This window comes from Nelumbo lutea, chromosome 2 (genome assembly GCF_056320005.1).
Source record: "Nelumbo lutea isolate HS-2025 chromosome 2, American lotus-T2T, whole genome shotgun sequence".
Taxonomy (NCBI): Eukaryota; Viridiplantae; Streptophyta; class Magnoliopsida; order Proteales; family Nelumbonaceae; genus Nelumbo; species Nelumbo lutea.
The window spans coordinates 41921784-41941592 of NC_142685.1; the positions used below are offsets into that span (position 1 = coordinate 41921784).

Below are 19809 nucleotides of genomic sequence, written 5' to 3' on the forward strand. Positions count from 1 at the left end.
TATTTATTCCCACTACGTGATGCAAATTCTATTACTATTATCCCTCCTGATCTCACCCCTCCCAGTCCCAGGGTCCCACTAAAAAAAAGAAAAGAAAAGACTAGTGGCTAAAAAGAAATCCAATTCTCATCTCTATAAAACGAACCAAACACGACCTACAAATATCACTCACAGTTGGAGAGTAGATTATGTTAGGATGCCAATCGTCCGATCCATTTGATTTGACTACCTATGTTTTACTGTTTCACTCCAAATGAAAATGTACTGATGTAGTATAGTATTAGACTATTAGTATAGTGTTAGTCGGAGGTGGAGGTGGAGCTGCTGCTACTTGGACAGTTGGGTTCACCCAACCCATATAGGTATATTTGGATTTTGTTTTGATTGTTTTATGCATTTGCACTCAAATTAACACTGTATCTTTCTTTCAAAGAAATTTTACAGAAATCGAAGCGAAGTCAGAGGAGCGGCGTTTCAAAACAATTCTTTCCCTCTACTGCTCTACACACGCTCTCTCTCTCTCTCTCTACGGTCTTGACAATTCTCGTAGTAGGTACTGTTACTAAAATCCTCCCTCTCCCAAATGAAAACTGAAAAAGATCTTTTATTTTCTCAAATATCGTTCCTCAGTTTATTCATGAATTCCTGAAACCCATTGCAGATCACGCATATTTAGTAGATCTCTTCATATTTTTCTTTCTCAAGCAACCGAGCGTGAACCACAGAAGCTGATTCGTGATGAAGCAACTTCACAAACAACCGAGCGGGAATTACAGAAGAGATGACGAAAACCCAATAACAACCTCCTCTCATTCCACCAAAACCCTAAAACAACCAAGAACCATACCCAGATCAATCAATTACCTCATGAAAGAACAACGTCTTCTCTTCATCCTCGTTGGTATCTTGATCGCCTCCACATTCTTCATACTCCAGCCAAGCCTGTCGAGGCTTGGCCCGCCCGAATCCCACCATGTTATTCCCAGAGAATTTCCCGTTAGCGTTTCTGGCCATCAACAGATTTTGAACCCCTCCTGGAGTTCGGGAAATCATCAATTGGGTAAGGTCGGGAGAGTCCCGGCCGGGATCCGGAGACCGGGGTTGAGAATTGTGGTCACCGGCGGTGCCGGGTTCGTCGGTAGTCATCTTGTCGATAAACTTCTGGCAAGAGGGGACTATGTGATTGTAATTGACAATTTCTTTACTGGGAGGAAGGAGAATGTGATGCACCATTTTGGGAATCCAAGGTTTGAGCTGATTCGCCACGATGTGGTTGAGCCGATACTTTTGGAAGTCGATCAGATTTATCACTTGGCTTGTCCGGCTTCGCCTGTACACTACAAGTATAATCCAGTCAAGACAATCATATCCTTCTCTATGTCATTACCATTCTAATTCTAACTTGTTTCCTGAATTTCTGTAAAAGGAATACATTATAGATTTTGTTCTTTATGGAATTTGGAATACTTTTAACATCCTTGACTGTGATTACAAGACAAATGTGATGGGAACCTTGAATATGTTGGGCCTGGCCAAGAGAATTGGAGCACGATTTCTTCTCACGAGTACAAGTGAAGTGTATGGTGACCCGCTTGAGCACCCGCAGAAGGAAACTTATTGGGGAAATGTTAATCCAATCGGTAAAATTGTCGTCTATGATCAATCCTATTATTACCTGCAAGTCTCTCTACTTTTCTCTTTAGACCCTTTCTTACTTCATATTTGTAAATTTTCTGGATGCTTGGTATTCCTTAGGTGTTAGGAGCTGCTACGATGAAGGAAAGAGAACTGCTGAAACTTTAACAATGGATTACCATCGTGGTGCAGGTGTTGAGGTTGGTAATACTCGCTTCTGAATGAACTTTTCTAGAAGGTCTATTGTGTGACTTGCAGAGATAAAACGAAAAGATGGAATCAGAATTTCTGGCATGAGTTTCACTGTCAGTTCTTTATAAATTTTCTAAACTACTGGAAAACGGATGATCTCTTTTCTTACTCTTGATTTATGTTTGCTGGCAACAACTGCGTACCACATAGAGCATGTCTTTCAAGTTCTAGTAACTAGTATGGTGACAAAATTGATACCCAGCCTTTTCAGTCTATAAGTTTCTTGAGATTTCTGTGTTCGAAATCTTACCTACATGTCTAGAGAGCAAGATGTATACATACCCATTATGTTCTTGGTCCGTTAGTTAGCTTTCCAGATCTGAAATGTCTTCCGGTAGATACTGTGACTGAGTTGTAAATTTCTGGAACTCTATCTTGTCCAGTTGCTTTAGTTCAACCCCTGAAAGTTTATTCCTCAATGTGTTTATTGACTAAGTAGGTAGACATTTAGTTTTAGTTACTTTCTTGGTATGACATACCTTTAATAGATATTTCACTTCTTCTTTTATTTTTTAAATTTGATTATCCTTTTGTCCACTTGCTCGTGTTTACTCTGACCAAGTGGGTGAGTAATCATTAGTCCTCAGTCTGAAACCGATATTTGCGTCTCTATTATCATAAATCCCAAAAGAGGGCCATGCAGCATGGAATTATTTTTGAGTTTATAATGCAGGTTTTATTATGCTTGAAAAAAGTTATGTATAAAAACTATAATGGAAAGGCTAAAGTAATAAAAAAAATTAATTTAGAAATAAGCAAGATATTAAACATCAAGGTTTGAAGGTTCACACTGAAATTCTTCATACAATGAGAATTCTATTGTTCATGCTGATTTTTGACTCGTATATATTATGTTGTAATACTATTTGGAATAGCAAGGCTGCCAAGGCAACTTCTCATTATTAATTCTTCATTAGAATTTAATTACCCCACTTTGACTGACATGTTTTGGTTGCGAGCTCCTGCATCTTGTAAGATTCCATTAGGAAATATAAGTTTATATTTGCATATGTGTTTACACCTGAATGTTACAATCCATTATATTTATGAGCACTTATTATGAAGTAATACTATTTGGAATAGCAAGGCTGCCAGGGCAACTACTCATATTAATTCTTCATTAGGATTTAATTACCCTACTTTGACTGACAGATGTTTTGGTTGCGAGCTCCTGCATCTTGAAAGATCCATTAGGAAATATAAGTTTATATTTGCATATATGTTTACACCTGAATGTTACAATCGATTATATTTATGAGCACTTATTATGAAGTAATAGCAGTTTGTTTATACTATTTAAGTATGCTTCTGAATCCACCTACTTGCCTTTTTAGTGTCAACTGCATTTTTGTCAACACCTTGTAATGCTGTCATACACACAAACTCCTTGACTCCCCTGGGGTAACATAGATGCCAGATGTGTATGATGTTTGAATAAGGGTATTTGCATTTAGTCCACCGAGACTCCTTTGAAAGAACAAGCCTATGGGAATTTATGCTACATTTTGTTTTCATACTAGGAAATTCATAAACCTTAATCCCATGCCAAATTGTTAGAGAAGAGCATATTATAAAGATAAAAGTACATATAGACGGATATAATGCTGATCCTCTTGCACTTTCCAAGGTTTACTGTTGTCTGGGATATGATTCATTTTGAGATCTTCATATGTTTTGTGATATTATGTTACGCCTTTGAGTCCTTACAGTGAAGTTGCACTGTTATCTGATAGATTTTGACTAGGATTTCTTTATTTCTTGTCTCGCCCTTACTGGCCTGACGGTCATGCCTTTCATGGTCCATGCATCTGTTTGGACAGAATTAACATCAGGATGTGCTGCTTGCAGGTACGTATTGCACGTATTTTCAATACATATGGGCCCCGTATGTGTATAGATGATGGGCGTGTTGTTAGCAATTTTGTTGCTCAGGTTTGCTCTTCCGACCCTTTTTATTAGGTCTATGGCTTGTTGTCCTTTCATACTGTTCTGAATTATAAACCAGAGTATTAGAACATAATCATTTGAGACAATTTTTCTGTGTATGTGTTATTTTTCAGGCCCTCCGTAAAGAACCTCTGACAGTCTATGGTGATGGAAAACAAACGCGAAGCTTCCAATATGTTTCTGACTTGGTATACCACATGTTTACCATCTTGGGCTGTTGTTTAATTAAAAAAGGAGGCCTCAAAACCTGTTAGATGATTCATAACATTAAATACATTTTTACCCCTTGGCCAGTCTATGGACCGGCTCCCATATATGCCCAAATGAACTTATTCAACTATATGACCAATTAGTCCTTATCAACCACCTCCCTAGCTCATCTGATTTAGGAATCCACCTGAAAATGAACTTCAGTCTTGAAGCCAAGTATTTTGCCTGTCTAGCTTGATGCCTTAAAGTTGAAGGCCCCTCCCTCCTTTGTCGTCCATCAATTCAACACCTCTGAATCACCTTCCACTACTGATAAATAACAATTCAGATAAGCAGCACATCTCAACCTAGAAATCAAGGAAAGCAGTTTGACCCTCACTGTGATTTCCTCTGCTATCTGGAGTGGATACATTAGAATGGTGGACCCCTCGTCTGATAACTCCTACCCTGGATGATCCTAGGTTTTGCAATTTCAAAGAAGAAATCTTGCTGTGGTGGAGTCCAAGGTGTGTCTGCTCTCACCCTCTGAGCTGCAGAGTGCAGAGGAATGGTTAAATTACTGGTGGAAAAAGTATCTACAAAGTATTCATCAAAGGGTGTCTTCAGTTTCGGGACACAGGACCTGATAGATGAGTCTGGGGTCCTCATATTCAAATAGTTGTAACCATCTGACTTGGATTTTTATCTCTAGAGGTTCTTTAGGTTCTTTTTATTTCAAAGAAAATTCTCTAAATTTTAAAGTTGAATATGGTAGGTAACGCCTTTCATCACAAGTTGATTTTTAGCCCAGTTAATCTACTATGCACAACCTAACTGGAGGTCCTGATGCTCAATACATAGAGCTAGCTAGTCAATAGTTCCCTAGATCTCTGCATCCATTAATAGTTATTTGTGTGTCATTCATGTTCAATTAGATATTGAATGCTCCCACAAGATCAGCTTAGGAAGGGAAAGTGATCCTTTCCACCTTTTATTGTGTGAATGTCTTCCTCCACATATATGCGTGCATGTTTATATCATCCTTTGTAGCATCAAAGTTTTAAGCTAAAAATGGAAAAGACTAATAACCACCTCTCATCTTAGGTTGATGGACTGGTGGCGTTAATGGAAAACGAGCATATTGGGCCTTTCAATCTGGGTAATCCAGGAGAGTTCACCATGTTGGAGCTTGCTGAGGTGAGACTTTTCTTGAATTCTAAATGCATAGTTGGGTCGATTAAATAATTTCAGATACCTTACCTGCATTCTTTTATTGAAGTTTTCATTTTTCAATAGTAAAGTTTACCCTGCCTCCTTCAAAAATAGGTTGTCAAAGATACAATTGATTCAAGTGCTATCATTGAATTCAAGCCAAATACTGCGGATGATCCACATAAGAGAAAACCAGATATTTCCAAAGCAAAGGAACTGCTGAATTGGGAGCCTAAGATCTCACTGAGGGAGGGGCTACCATTAATGGTGACTGATTTCAGGAAACGCATCTTGAATGATGAGGAAGGAGGAACACTGAAATAAGATAGAGAGGAGCAATTTGTATAGTATGAAGAGCATGTCATATATGCCATCTAGGCATCTATTAGTGTTTGTCTCATTTTATTCTTTCGTGGATTAATAACTTCGTTTGTTATCATTTATCATCAACAAAGCCTTGTCATGGATGGGGTCTGCAAGATGAAATCCTTTTCTGCCATTCCACTATTCGGTACCAACCATATTCATTGTTAAATTCTATCCATGTCCTGGAAATTTCGGATCCATGCCGCATTTGTAAAGAGGAATATTTCTTAGATGGTGTTGTGAATCTTGCTTTCTTTATGAGAAAAAAGGGTTGTATTATACCTTTTTTTATGAAAATTTATTGCGTTAGTTAATGGTTACCATGATAAATAACCATAATTTATCAGCTGGCAGTTTTATACCCTTAGCAAAATATACCACCCTTTTGGGAGATGTTCACTCAAATGCCGCCAGACGGTGTGGTATTACTGCAGTCTACTTCTGAACTCAGATGTTACTCCTCTTTCCATGGCACTCTGGTCGTCGAGCACACAGAACCTATAGTGCAGTAGTTATTCTCAAACTCAAATGGTACTGTTTAAGTACTTGCTAGAATATATTTGGTTAAGCTCGACAGCTGGGCTGTCAACAACAGGGTTCTACTTGAACCACAGAGGCTCCGTGTAACAACAGTATCGGTGAATGCATTGCTAGAAAGTTCACAGTATCGATATGTATCGATCCGTATTGACTGATAGCTGATACATATCGTGCCAATGGTTTCACGATACGCTCCTCCAGGAATTATATCCGATCAGACCATGGTTCAGAAGGTAATTGGGCCTAAAAAAAAAAGTACCACTACAGTCCAATACGCCCTGTCGATACTTTGAACCTCTAGCACAGACAAATCTCAAAAGAGAATCTGGATCTGCTGGCCACCACCGTTAGTTCTTGGGGAGGAATTTCTATTGATTTAACTCACTTGCCCCAGCAAGCTCATATATAAAGTCCTGCAGCTAGGGTCTAAAAGCCCAAGTGCTAAACTACTAGTCACTGCTTTCAAGTTTCAAAGGAAATATACAAAGGCGGCCTTGGGCCCTGGCTTTACCGTGAGAACTTTTAGTCTCTCCATTGGAAAAGCTGCGAAATAATGCTTAAGCACTTTACAACATAATGATCTGACGAGCTTCCACCACGAAATGACTTCCATGAAAAGATAATTAAGGCTACATTCATAATCTCCAGAGGGCGAATCAAAAGAGGATAGACCGATCAGCTTCTAGCTTTCAAAATTAGATAAATAGGAATTGGGGAGTGTGGCAACATGCGGGTTCCCAAATTTTCATCTGTTGAACCTGACCAAAATCATTTAATCCAGGTGATGGTCAGAAATCTCATTGAAAAGTAATCTTACTTAGATCTGCAAATATTTGTAGAAGTAATTGATCCATTCCCCCTCGCAGCACAAACATGTTGTCCTGGATACACGATGTTTATACAGTATGGGCCCAAGATACCACTGCATGGATCTATAAGGTAATTATACAGATCCAATTATCCATCCTCCAATCCACGAGGCTGAGTAGGTCAACTCTTCAAATGATCTTATTTCTAATATCTTCGAGTTTCTTCATTATTTCCCCAGGGGTCCTATCCAGTTCATCTGCAATCTTCCTCTGCAAATCCGGAGGTAGTGTGGGGAACTGTTCACAGAGATCTCCATCAATCACGTCCTGCATTAATTTCATCTCTAAGTCACTTTGAAGGTTTTATGATGACAAATACTAGCAACGAAAGAAGAAAAAGGAAAAAAATAAGATTAGTACAGAAAATGAATTTGCATGAATCATCCATATGGTGGATGCAGTGACCATGAAGCAATAAGTTATGCTCAAGGTCTAAAAGTTGATGTCAATGGAAATGTTGCTTACCAAAATATAGAACATATGTCAAAAATGTCGAGGGAAAATATTGTAAAAATTAGACATTGTGAAAATATTATGAAATATGTAGAAATATGCAATGATATTTTGTAAAATGATAAAAGAAGCATTAATACATATTTCTAAACTATTATCTTATTCCCAACTAGTGTTTTAAAAGGTGTGAGAGGCGTACGCCTGAAGGTGCGAGGCGCTCCCAAAACGCTCCGAGGAGTATGCCAGAGGCGCTGACACCTCTGAGGCATACGCCTCTTGTGCTTTTTTCATGAGGTGTTCTAGAGGCGTACGCCTCATGCACATCTGATATAAAAAAACAGGAAAAAAAAAGAAAAAAAAAAGGAAAGGAAAGGAAAGGAAAAGAAAAGAAAGGGAAGGGAAAGAAAAAGAAAGAGAAGAAAAAAAGAGAAAAGGAAAGGGAAGGGAAGAAAAGGAAAGGGAAGAAAAGGAAAGGGAAGAGAAAACTTTCAACTAATGTTATGCATCCGCTTCGACCAGACCCCCCCCTTTCAACAAACGTTATGCATCTTTATTCTTCTTAATATATATTTTTTTAAAATAAAGAAAAAAAATGAGATCCCCCCCTTTCAAATAATGTGATCTGAACTACGCCTCACGCCTCTAGGTAGTGGAACGCCTCACGTCATGCCTCCACGTTTTAAAACATTGTTCCCAACCATTATATAAAGCTAGGAAACTAAGATCGATAACAAATAAGTAAATGATGATTTACTGATTTATTATGCATTTTGATGTTTTTACAAGGTTATCCGATATTTTCTTTTCTTATTTTTAATTTTGATTTATAATAAATTCTAACATATTTATTTCACACTAGTAAATAGAAATACATTTATTCTGATTTTTTAAATATTAAAGTTATGTTCTATTATAAATTTAATAAACTGATTCTCCTTTTTGTAGTATTAAGACTATGATAAATTCTGATTTCTTATAAAACTTAATGAATTTATTATGATTTTTAATACTAAATTTATAATAAATTATGATTTATTATTAAATTTAATAAACATTTTCTGATTTTAATAAATATTTTAAATATACTAACTAGTTAATATTTTATTACTTGAAAAATATTTTATGTTTTATATTATAAAGTAATTAATTTATTCTTTTGTTTTTATTTTTTCTTAAATCTTTTTTATAAATATTTTATTTGAAACATTAAATAAAAATTATTAATGGAATAATTTAAATTAATATACTGTATTATTATCAATATAATATACTAATATATTATATTATTAATATACATTAGTCAACATCCTGTCGACATAATAGGAAAAACTGTTTTTTTTTTGTTATTTGGACCGCTTTGGTCGACATTTCCGAAATATAGGAAATGTCGACTGAAATAATGTAATTTTTATATTACCATCCATTTTCATGTCGGTGAGCCTCAACATCAACATATGTTGGGCGACATTAGCGAAATGTCACGACATTTGAAACCATGGTTATGCTATGCTGTATCCACTGTGGTGTACAAAGTGGGACATTAGATCATGGAGCTTTTACATGTTTAGGGCCAAAGAAGGCTGTTCTCTAGGTTAGATATCTAAAACAACCAGAGTATACGCAAATCCAACTTCTCAACTATACCTTCACTGGAAAGTAAGCAGATCTGTAGGTCATGTGATCTCTACCACACAAAGGTGGATGCTCCTGCCTCATATGCATCTCTAAGTGAGAGAAGAAGTCAACATCCTCCCTAGACGTGAAAGCAAGCAAAGCCCCCAAGCTCCCCATTACAGTACCAAAAATAATGCATTCACCACCCCCTGGAATAAGAGATGCCTTGTGCAAAGATGTGACTACATCACCCACATGGAACTGTACAATTTCTTCAACCTTGTTAGGAGCTCCATTCAGCTTCCCCTGCTCCCACTTTATTTTACCTCCAGTTGGATCTTCTTCAATTTCATCTGACACATCCTGTGGTAACCGCACAAAGTACACATTCCCAAACTTGTCAGCACCGGCCATGGTGTCGAAGTCTATGTGGTATGATGCTGTAAGCCATCTAGGAACACAATCATCTGCAAATATATACAACTGATTTTCATCCCGCCTATACTTGCAATAATGGAATGACTGCAGAAAAGCAACAGCTGTTAGAACATAATTAGACAGATGAAAAGACATATATGTCAACATCATTATTGACATGATAATTTGAGAGGACATTTTCCTAGTCAACCCATTAACACGTGAATGAAGAATAAGTTATTCGGTTAAAATTGGATATGATTGTGCACTAATAATACTTGATAATTTAATACAATCAATTACAAATTATTTAATAGCTTAGTATTGTTTGCATTGATGAATGCTTATAGATTTAATTTGTTTTCTTTTCCAATTACATCTTCCATTATTTATACAAATAAATAATATTATTAATAATAGAAGTTAAAATAATGTTCCAGAGGTAAGGTCTGCATCCAGTCCATTCCTCCCAAGACTCTAGATAGCTGGGACCAACATTGGAAGAAAGCCACTTTTTAGAAATTAAAAATAATGTATAGGTACACCGATGTTTTTAAACCATCGCTGATCTGGATGATTAAGGGCATTGTTTGGTATCGTGCTGTTGCTCAAGTTTTGTGCTTGTACTTGATTTGAGCATTGGAAATTGGGAGAGTGGTTGCTTATAACACATAAGCACCACTAGCACCACATAGGATACCCAAAGTGTTAAACCCCCCTTCGAACACCATTTGGTTTGATAAAGTAAAAATGCCTATGTAGTGCTTATGTGGCAGTGAAACAGCTCCGCAACACCACAATACCAAACACCATCCAAATCATTCAGCCAGGTCAGTTCAACTATAAACCCATAAAATCCTTAAAACCCATCAACTCGACCTGGGCAAGCAAATCGTTGAATTTGTTCAACCTTTTAACTGAGACAGTTAAATCCATTTTAATATTTTGATCAGAAACTTAAAAATTAAAAACAAGAAAAAAATCTACAACCTGGACAGTGGGCTGACCCATTCAACCTGGACAGTGAACTGGTGAAACATCAACACGAAATAGGTGAATACAGACATAGAGCACAAGCACCTACATGACATAATGATGCGGATGTGGAAAGAGGGAAAGAACCAATGAAGGAATAAATCAAGTTTTTTCAAATTCCTACAGCAGTTGCAATCTTGTAGTTTTGGGTTACTGGTAAATGCAAGTCTTTTTTTTTTTAATTTGTTAACTTTAATTTCTTAATAGTAGGGCTAATCACCCTGGAAGGTTGCAAGTTGTAATAGTTGTATCTTCACTTTTCTTTCAGCCTATTTTTCAAGGACCAAAAGTTGTTTGTTTTCAATGATTTTGGTGTCATTAGATGGGCACTTGAGTTAACTATCCAACAAGACCACCTACACTCTTGGAAGTTAAGGGGCTTTAATGTTAAAGGGAAGAAGTCGTGGAATACTATCCCAGCAGCAATCACTTGGTGTATATGGAGGGAAAGAAATCAGAGAATTTTCCAGAATCAGAGTATCTCACTGGAGGCCTTAATCAAAAAGATTATGGGCACCATACCTTCCTGGCTGGCGGCTACAGACCAATTCAGTAACACATCCCATCATAGTTTTCTTTTAATCATCAGTCACTTCCCATCATAGTTATTTTGACCCAACTACATTCCTTTTTATAATTGTTGATAGGAGAGCTGCAAATGATAACATTGCTTGTATAGTGTCTCACTGTACAGAAATATACTTGTACACAGTGAACCAAATTAAATGAAAGAATGAATACCTTAAACTATCCACAAGATCAAGGATCTTGTAAATCCTAGATTTTTGTTATGATCATTTTAACAACGAGAGGTAAATTGGTGACAAAAAAATTAAGTCTTTATTTTTCCGGAGTTCAAAGAGAAAATTTGCTCATTTGGCAATGTGGCAATTCGTGCAGTCTGTTAGTTTGTGGAATAACTAGATTGTATCCAAGTGGCTGTTCTTTGTGCCTACCCTCTGACTGTTGTACATTGTGCCTACCCTCTCTTCTATAAATAAGTCGTTATATGGCCATTAGAAAGAAGAACAATTGATTTATCTCAATTGACTGATTTTTCGGGCAGGCCTTCCCTGTTAAGGAAGTTTGGTGTAAACCTATTCCACCTAGGGTTGGATGCCTTTATTGGGAAGCATTCCTGGAAAAATTCAACACTTGTAATTTATTTCAGAGAAAGAGACCTAATAGTTTCTTATCTCCTAACTGGTGTGGTTCTTTGCAAGTCTAACGATGAGACTGGTTTCCACTTATTAATATCCTGCTCTTTTGCTACTTGTATTTGGGAGTGGTGGTGGTCTCCTCCGCTGGATGTACAAAGTCTCTTTGCACCTACTATGTTCAGTTGGCCAAAGAAAAGAGGTAGAATCATATGGAGATGTATAAGGGATGCCGAGTGCTGGACTACCTGGGAAAGGAATTGGAGAGCTTTTTCAGAAAGAGAAAGAAGTCTTCAAGATATTGTGGAGGTGATTCATGTTAGAGTGGTGCACTGGCTTAAGTCTCTGGATTTGTTTAAAGACTTTTCAGCAGCTGATTTGATTAGAAACTGGAAGGAAATTGCAAGCTCAGCTACAACTAAGGACAACCCCCTCCCCATGGCTTCTTCAAATTAAACTTCAACAAAAGCAGCATTGGACATCCAGGTCCTTCAGGCATATTGTTATTGATCAAAAAAATAAATAAAAATAAATCCAGGTCCTTCAGGCATCAGGGGTGTTCTAAGAAATGAGGGTGTTGTAATTGCTCTTTTTTTTCTGGGCCAATTGGAGTGGGTGATTCACTTCGGGCTAAGATTTCAGCAGTATTGGAAGGAGTTCAAAGAATTAGAGAGCTGAACATCACCAAGCTGGTTATAGAGGGAGATTCTAGCTGGTGGTAGGCTGGCTAAAAGAAGACTTGGCTGGGTCTTGGAATTACAGTAATGAGAAGAGGAAATTTAACTAGCTAAGGATACAGAAATAAAATTGAACTAGGTCAAAAGAATCTATGTTTTGGCTCTCTTGTAATCTGCTATTTTGCTTGTTTTTTTGTTTCTGTTTTGTTGTAGGAGAATTAAGAGAGCTTATCTCCCCTTTTCTGTAATTATTTTCCATTAATCTTAATGAAAGTTTCCAGTTATTGATCTAAAAAATAAGAACAATTGATTGAGGCTTTTTTTTTTGGAAGTTCCAAACTTAACAATTGGTTTTCTTGAGGTATTTTTTTCCTCTTCTTTTCTCTTCTCCTCCATAAGATATAATTATCATGTTTGTTTTTTCTTGCATTTGGACTTTTTTTTTTTTGCATTATTTCTTAAATCTTGGACTGTTCTTGATTGATCTTGGTTAATTATTGGCTTTTTTCCTTCCTAAGTCCACTCCCAACTTTCCAATGAGAAAATAGAAGAAAGACCCATTGTCCACCTTCTCCAGGTCACTACAAAGCCTTTCTGGAGTCTTTGAAATTTCATCACCTTCTTTTTTCCCCATACCATTCAAACCTCCCATCTTCTAATACTGATGGGCTAAAATCACCAACGATCTGACAAACCTTTTGGAGATGATTAACCTCCATATTTGTCGCCTCAGCATCATTGACCATTCAAGTACTCTGTAAAGCCCTTTCATATATTAGAGATTAAACCCCACTCTGCGCTTTCTCTTCCTTTATGAAAGAAGACCAGCTGTTTTCTTCCTTTCCCAAACAACTCAAAGAGAGCAATGAAGTTTCCTCTACCACTCCTTTCTGCCCCATATCTTCTTTCTTCAAACTCTTAAAACTTTTCTAATCCTATTCAAGTGCATGGCTTTAACAACAAAGTCCTTAAACCAGACAACAGTCTCATCTCCTACCAGAAGCACCTAAGCTTTCTTCGTCGCCAATATTAGGTTTCTCTTTTTTCTTCTTTCATAACCCTATTAGATCTTAGAGGTGTCCTGTATGGAAGGAGAAGGTGCTCTTTCTCTTTATTTACACCAGAAACCTTCATCTTCTTTTCTTGTCTACCTTCTAGCTTTGATCAATCGAAACAGAAAAAAAAGCCACTTAAACCACTGTTCCTCTATCATATTAATGTTAACCCATTCTCTTTATTTGAATATGATTTACTCATGAATATATATATATATATATATATACATATATATATCCCAAACTCAATTAAGCAAATGAAGTTTTAATGACATGCATATGAGAAGAAACTCCACTGTTCTTTTACACGCTAAACATGATTCCAAAGTTGTCAAAGTGGTGACTAAGTAACGATGTGCTTTTTGGCGCTCAACCCGCTAAAACGCTAACCTGTTTATACACAAAGATTTACAATATTTTTATATTTTAGTTTTTACTTTATAATATTAAGATAGGCAATGATACACCATATCATTCATTCTTTTTATTGCTTCATAAACCAATATTTCTTTGGTTAGTTTCATTTGTAAGTTCTTTTTTGTCTTTACTTTTTCTGAGACAAGAGTAGGGCTCTTCTTTTTTCTGAGACAAGAACAGAGCCCCGCCCCCTTCTTCATTTTAAGCTTTTTTCCTTTCTTTCTTTTTCTGAGATAAGAATAGGGCTCCACCCTTCTTCTTCATATTAAGTTTTTTCTTTCTTTCTTGTTTCTGAGACAAGAACAGGGCTCCACCCCTTCTTCTTCATTTTAAGTTTTTTTTTTTTTTCCGTTCTTTTTTCTGAGACGAGAACAGGGGCTCCACCCCTACTCCTTTGTCGTTTTGAGTTTTATTTTTGAGACAAGAACAGTGGCTCCACCCCTTCTCCATCATTTTGAGGGTTTTCCTTTAGACAAGAACAGAGGTTCTGCCCCTTCTCCTTGTATTTTTTTCTTATTCTGCTACCAAAAAATAAGGGACTCAGCCCCCTTATTTTCCTTCCAATATTCTAAGACATTAGGCAACACCTAGGTAGGCACCCAGGTCCTAGGAAACTAAGTGCTTCCTTGTTACCTAGGTTCACCTTGGTGCCTTGAAAACTATGCATAATTCCATATAGAGCCATACAAAATCATTAAGTACTCAAACCATGATTTGACCTTATAAACACAATCATACAACAGATAGCCTTCATAATAATAACTTTTTTGCAAAAACATTCTATAGCATAAATAAATTATTTCAATAACATACCTCTTGTATGTCGCCAACATAAATCCGATCCCTATATGTGTGGATGGAGATAATTGTGTTGGGGAAGAGCTTATTCTCACATTTTCTAAGCAATCTCCTCTTCCCCAAATCATATAATCTGAGTACTGGTCCTATTCCAGCAAGCAATCTTCCTTGGAATTGGCACAAAACAAGAGGAATACCGTCTACTTGTGTCTTGTGTAAAAGTTGAAGAACTTTACCATCTTCCACAAACCTATAAATATGTATAAATCCTGCAGTGAACTTTCTCTTAGGCCAAAACTGCAGTCCCTTTGCAGTACCAACAGCCAAAAGAGTTCCATATTCCTTGTCATGGAAATTCACAGTGCATACACTAAATGCAGCCTCATTGTCCTGAAGCTCTAAAAGGCATGTTGTGCTTGCTGTCCTAGGATCAAGGACTCTGATACAAGACACCCACTTGTCAGACTCTGCCTTTGGGTAACCATACTGCTCATCAGATAGGGGATCATCCTTTTCCTCATCATCACCACCACCATTTTCCATCTGTTCCACATTACCATTTCCTTTCTCTCCCATCCCAGTGGCCTCCAGACATTCCTTCCTTGCAGCTTCACGTTCTTCTGCAGTGAGTGCTCCCTGATCACTCTCAATCACCACCAGCAGTTTCCGCTTGGGATGAAGGACAAACTTCCTTGGAGTATATCTCAAAAGAATTGCAGTTTCATTGAATGTTTCTCCTAACCTCTCAATTGTGAAAACCCTCAATGCATCCCCTGCAACAGCAACCACACCTTCTGCACACTGATCAGATGAAAACGAGGCAGCATATTCAAGAGTCTCATATGAAAGGGGAGTCAACAAAAAGTGTCCTTGGTGAATATACCCAAGCCAAGGCCGACTAGACAAGCAAAGCATTGCTCGCCTACCTCTTACAATGGAAGAGAAGAGTTTTGGGGCTCGGAGTCCCAAGAACCGGGAGCGGGTATCAGAAAGCTGACCTGTCACCATATCAACCATAGTTCTGAAGAGCACCCCATTCTGTAGACCAGCATTAAGAAAAACACTGGCAGGGTGATCAGCACCATCCTCCCCACCAACTGATGCCTGAACTTCAAGTAAGAGAAGAGATTCTGGGGGTGAAGATACACTCTGCACACTTAAAATCTGCATGCAGTCATCAGGGTCCAAGGATAGGATACGAATAGTATTATCATAGGATCCTACAGCAAGGAAACGGGACCTTTGTCTCCCTTCAGGAACTGGAGCAATGTCCAGACAAGCCACATCCCCAGACATTTCATGCTTCTCAACCTCCATCAACTGACCTGTCATGTCCATCTCAAAATAGACAAGCTCTCCTCCACTCAGAGCAATTACAACTTGAAGTCTGTTGGAGCCAACCTTCACAATTGTCCTCTTCCCAGGAGTTTTCCACTCATTTATACGCCCATCTTCTCTTATATGCCTAATGCCATTTGGGTGGACTTGCATCAGAGAGTCATCCCCTAATAGAGAAACAGCAAGAGATGGGGTAGTATCAAGGAATCCACTATCACTAACTTCTTCGACTGTCTCACCAATTGAAAGCACCAGAGTAGCATTTGCAAAGGACACAACAATGTATGCATCAAACTCATCATTAACGTTCTTCTTCACTGTCCAAACAGCACTTGGGATACCAGGGAGTTGTGAGACAGCCATCTCGCTAATGGCCAAACCTGGTCTTAGTATTCGTAAAGACGAACGTGGACCTCGCCCACAAAGTGTAAATATCTGAGGAGTCTCTTCTTCAAACAAATTTATAACTTTCATGTCCATAATTGGCATCAAACTTTCAACTTGGTCAATCCTAACAAGATTCTTAAGGCCCCTAGGCTGGAAAAATACTGGCTGAAAACCTTCTTCCGTTTCCATTAATGTAGCTGATGATGATTCCACATCTTCATCATCTCCTATTGACTTAAACTGGTATAAAGCATGATTCCCAAACTCTGAAGCAGCAAATAGGAACCCTGACTTCAGAACACACATAGAGGCCGTAACAGGCATTGTGTCAAAATACTTGATCTTCAACTCTTTCACATGTTCATTCTCATAGTCCAGTGTAACCTTAAATATATCTCCATACTCTGTCTGCAACAGAAAGAAGAACATGGACTTCTGCTTGTGCGTGGCAGCAGAAACCACGAGCACCCCACGCTCAGCAGGCAAATCTGCTCTTCTAGGGATGACAGCTCGGACATCAGGATGGCCCTGGTTTTTATAAATGACAAAATTCTCTGCACACACAAGGACACCACTGGGGCCATCCCCACCTCCAGGAACTGTGACGAGCATGTTGGCGCCATTGTCAATCGGTTCCGACCATTTTCTTGAAACATGATTAAGACCAAGATCAAGTTCATAGAAAGTGAGATGCTTTTGAGCATCACTAGCAGCCACTCCACTTGAATCCTGATCCGCTTCCGAATAATCAAGTTCAATTGCAGCAAAAATTGGGTTGTCAAAACCACAGTCAACCCCAGCAACAGAATAAACGATGGTGTGAGATTTATGGGCTTCTAATGGGGATGAAATTGTCAGCCTTGCAGCAGTATCTCTGTTTAAGACATAAACAAGTTTCTGCTTTTCACAGGCACCAATCATTACCGCACGGCCCTTGGGATCAACAGCCAAGTACTGCCCCGGGACAATCCGACGACAACCCGATTTCCCAAACGTTTCTTGATGAATTTTGTCGAAAATATTTTTCTCTTTGTTATACTCTAGAATCACGATTCGACCCGAATCAGACCCAACAACAATATAGTCTTTCTGAGAACCAGTAAGCCTAAACTGAGCTAATGAACGGATTGTGCCAAATACCTCGACGGATAGAATTGTCTGGATCTTACCATTTTCGTCGGGACGCAATAGATCGATAACTTTTCCTCTCGCTACAACAATTTCTTGCGACTTACCACCGACGAAGTTTCCATTAGCCGCAGCGACGACACCAGTTGGTTTTTGCAGTGTTAGACTGTATAGATACATGGCGGAAACCGTACTAGAATCTTCTAGTGCATGTAAGAGAAGAAAAAACCCTAGCTTTAGGGAAAAAAAGGAACTAGGGTTTATGATTTTACACTCCTCTTAAGTTGCACAGTCACGAAAGAATGATTACAAGAAAATAAATGTCAAGTTAAGATTAGCAAATAAAAGACAATGTGAGATTACTAGTGTCTTCATCCAATGAAACCTGAAATTTCTGGCGCAGATCTGCTTCCTACGACGACGACGGAGAGAGAGAGAGTGAGAAGAGAGGAGCAGGAGACATAACCCCTATTTAGCGTTCTGTTTGGCTAGTCACTGTGTGAGAGCCGCTTATAAATGGATCGAACATCGAACACCGAACACGGTCTACTCTACATGCCCATTAAAATATCCATAATTCCCTTTCTACCCCTTCCCTTCTCATCTTCTCCCAAGTCCCAAGTCCCAAGTCCCAACCAAATGAATTAGAGCGGCGGCAGCTCCCCCCTTTCTCTCTGCTCCTTTTGCACCCTATGTTTCCCCTGTATCGAACCAGATAAAGTGATTATAAGATGAAAATAAAAAGGAGAAATTAATCAATTTTAATTTAATTTTTACAAGGGAAACACCTATGCTATGTATTAACAGACGGTTTTATAAAAAACGAAAAGGGACGCACCATTTCATGGGCAGAGCAAGGAATTAATAATCTCTATTCTTTTTAGGGGGGAGTTTCTCTCTCTCTCGGAGAAAAAGAACAACAACAACAACAATTAGAACAAGAATAAGGCAAAAAATTAAAAAAATATATATATGTTTTGAAAATTAATGAATAGTCGAGAAGTGTTTGTTAGAGTTAACATTTGAAATACAAGATATAGAAAAGTTGTTTTTGAAACTATCGGATGTATATAAATAATTTCCTCAAACCTCAAAGGTATATATAATTAATTAATCCTAAAATATCTAATGATATTATAAATTATATATTTAATTTTATTATAGTTTAGATCATAAAAGTTAAATTTGACAACATTTGTTTATGGCGATAGTCAACTAAGGCACCTGCAAAGGTCATATAACCAATATTGAGCATTTTATTGATTTTAAACATGTAAACTATTTAAGAGGTTTTTATTATTCAGTCCATCCCCACAAATCTTAATTCTACCGATATTATTAAAATAGGTGTCAGCTTAGAATTGATATCAATATACGAGACAACTTTTAAATACTTAGCTCAACCGGTAGAATTCAAAATTCTGTAATGGAGTACGGTCTATTTATCCCAATATTTAAATACTTACATATACAACTTTTATAAATGAATTTTAAGTTTTTAACCGAAATGAGTATAAGGTGAAGGTCTGTAAACAGTATAAGAGGTAAATATTTATTTTACATTATATCGCAGAGAAACATATTTGGTGTCCAAAAACGAAAAAGAAAAGGGTACTCCTCTTCACCCAGGAGACGTTGCTGAGTGCCCGCTCACCATATGACCGTTGCTTTTTCTCATATTTCTAGGGATTTTTGAACTGCACTCTCCCTTAGTAGCCCCCTATAAACCACATCCTATTCATGAGTTTCACATTAATTCACAGGCAGGATTCATTCCATGGTGGAACTAGGATTTCTTATCGGTGGACTGAATTATAAAAATCCCTAATTTCTACTTATATTCTTTATTGGTCGAACAAAGTCCACCGGGGATGGTCTCCCTCTCAGTAACTTCTTTTTTTTTTGTTTAATTTGGATTATGAAACATAAATTATTATCATTAACAACATAACAAAATCTATGATGCGGGAAAGAAATGATATCCAGAAGAATCAAAATTCATAAATTGGCTATTACATTCATGATTCTAGTTGACTGATCAGATGTTTTTCATATCATAGTAGAACCCAAACAACAATTTGCTTCTTACAAGGATGAACAACATGTTAGACCTTTTGATCAATAAAAATAAGAAAATTAACCATCTTATCTTTTTGTTGAGGGAAATGAGCCTGTTTTTTTTTTCTGATAATCCATGAATAAACTTCATGGGATTTTGTTCATTTATTATTTATTATGATTAATTACTTGCATTAATAAGCAAGCAACCATCAAGCAAATCTAATAATATTAGGCCCTGCTTGATTCGCAGGAATAGAGGTCT

At 37.5% G+C, this 19809-nt stretch overlaps 2 protein-coding genes across 2 annotated transcripts; one reads left to right on the forward strand and one right to left on the reverse strand.

Annotated features, from left to right (window-relative positions):
• Nucleotides 1-373: 373 nt before the first annotated feature.
• On the forward strand, nt 374-5898 carry LOC148870124 (UDP-glucuronic acid decarboxylase 1-like). Its single transcript, XM_088969003.1, has 8 exons — nt 374-553; nt 662-1365; nt 1493-1640; nt 1756-1835; nt 3736-3819; nt 3948-4022; nt 5128-5220; nt 5350-5898. The coding sequence occupies exons 2-8, from the start codon at nt 739-741 to the stop codon at nt 5557-5559; spliced, it is 1317 nt and encodes a 438-aa protein (XP_088825129.1). The 5' UTR covers nt 374-553; nt 662-738; the 3' UTR covers nt 5560-5898.
• A 575-nt stretch (nt 5899-6473) lies between these two features.
• Nucleotides 6474-18020, reverse strand: LOC148870125 (spliceosome-associated protein 130 A-like). The gene is made up of 3 exons (XM_088969002.1): nt 14649-18020; nt 9108-9599; nt 6474-7277 (listed from the first exon to the last, which is right to left on the reverse strand). The coding sequence occupies exons 1-3, from the start codon at nt 17664-17666 to the stop codon at nt 7140-7142; spliced, it is 3648 nt and encodes a 1215-aa protein (XP_088825128.1). The 5' UTR covers nt 17667-18020; the 3' UTR covers nt 6474-7139.
• Between the last annotated feature and the right edge of the window lie 1789 nt (nt 18021-19809).

Excerpts from the sequence above, each read along its gene's own strand:
- LOC148870124 (XM_088969003.1), top strand. The coding sequence starts at position 739 with ATGAAGCAACTTCACAAACAACCGAGCGGGAATTACAGAAGAGATGAC. Across the intron at positions 1,366-1,492 it reads ATAATCCAGTCAAGACAATC|AAGACAAATGTGATGGGAAC; the intron begins ATATCCTTCTCT and ends GACTGTGATTAC. Across the intron at positions 3,820-3,947 it reads TTAGCAATTTTGTTGCTCAG|GCCCTCCGTAAAGAACCTCT; the intron begins GTTTGCTCTTCC and ends GTTATTTTTCAG.
- LOC148870125 (XM_088969002.1), bottom strand. The coding sequence starts at position 17,666 with ATGTATCTATACAGTCTAACACTGCAAAAACCAACTGGTGTCGTCGCT. Across the intron at positions 9,600-14,648 it reads ATGTTGGCGACATACAAGAG|TCATTCCATTATTGCAAGTA; the intron begins GTATGTTATTGA and ends GCTTTTCTGCAG. Across the intron at positions 7,278-9,107 it reads CTGCTTACTTTCCAGTGAAG|GACGTGATTGATGGAGATCT; the intron begins GTATAGTTGAGA and ends AAATTAATGCAG.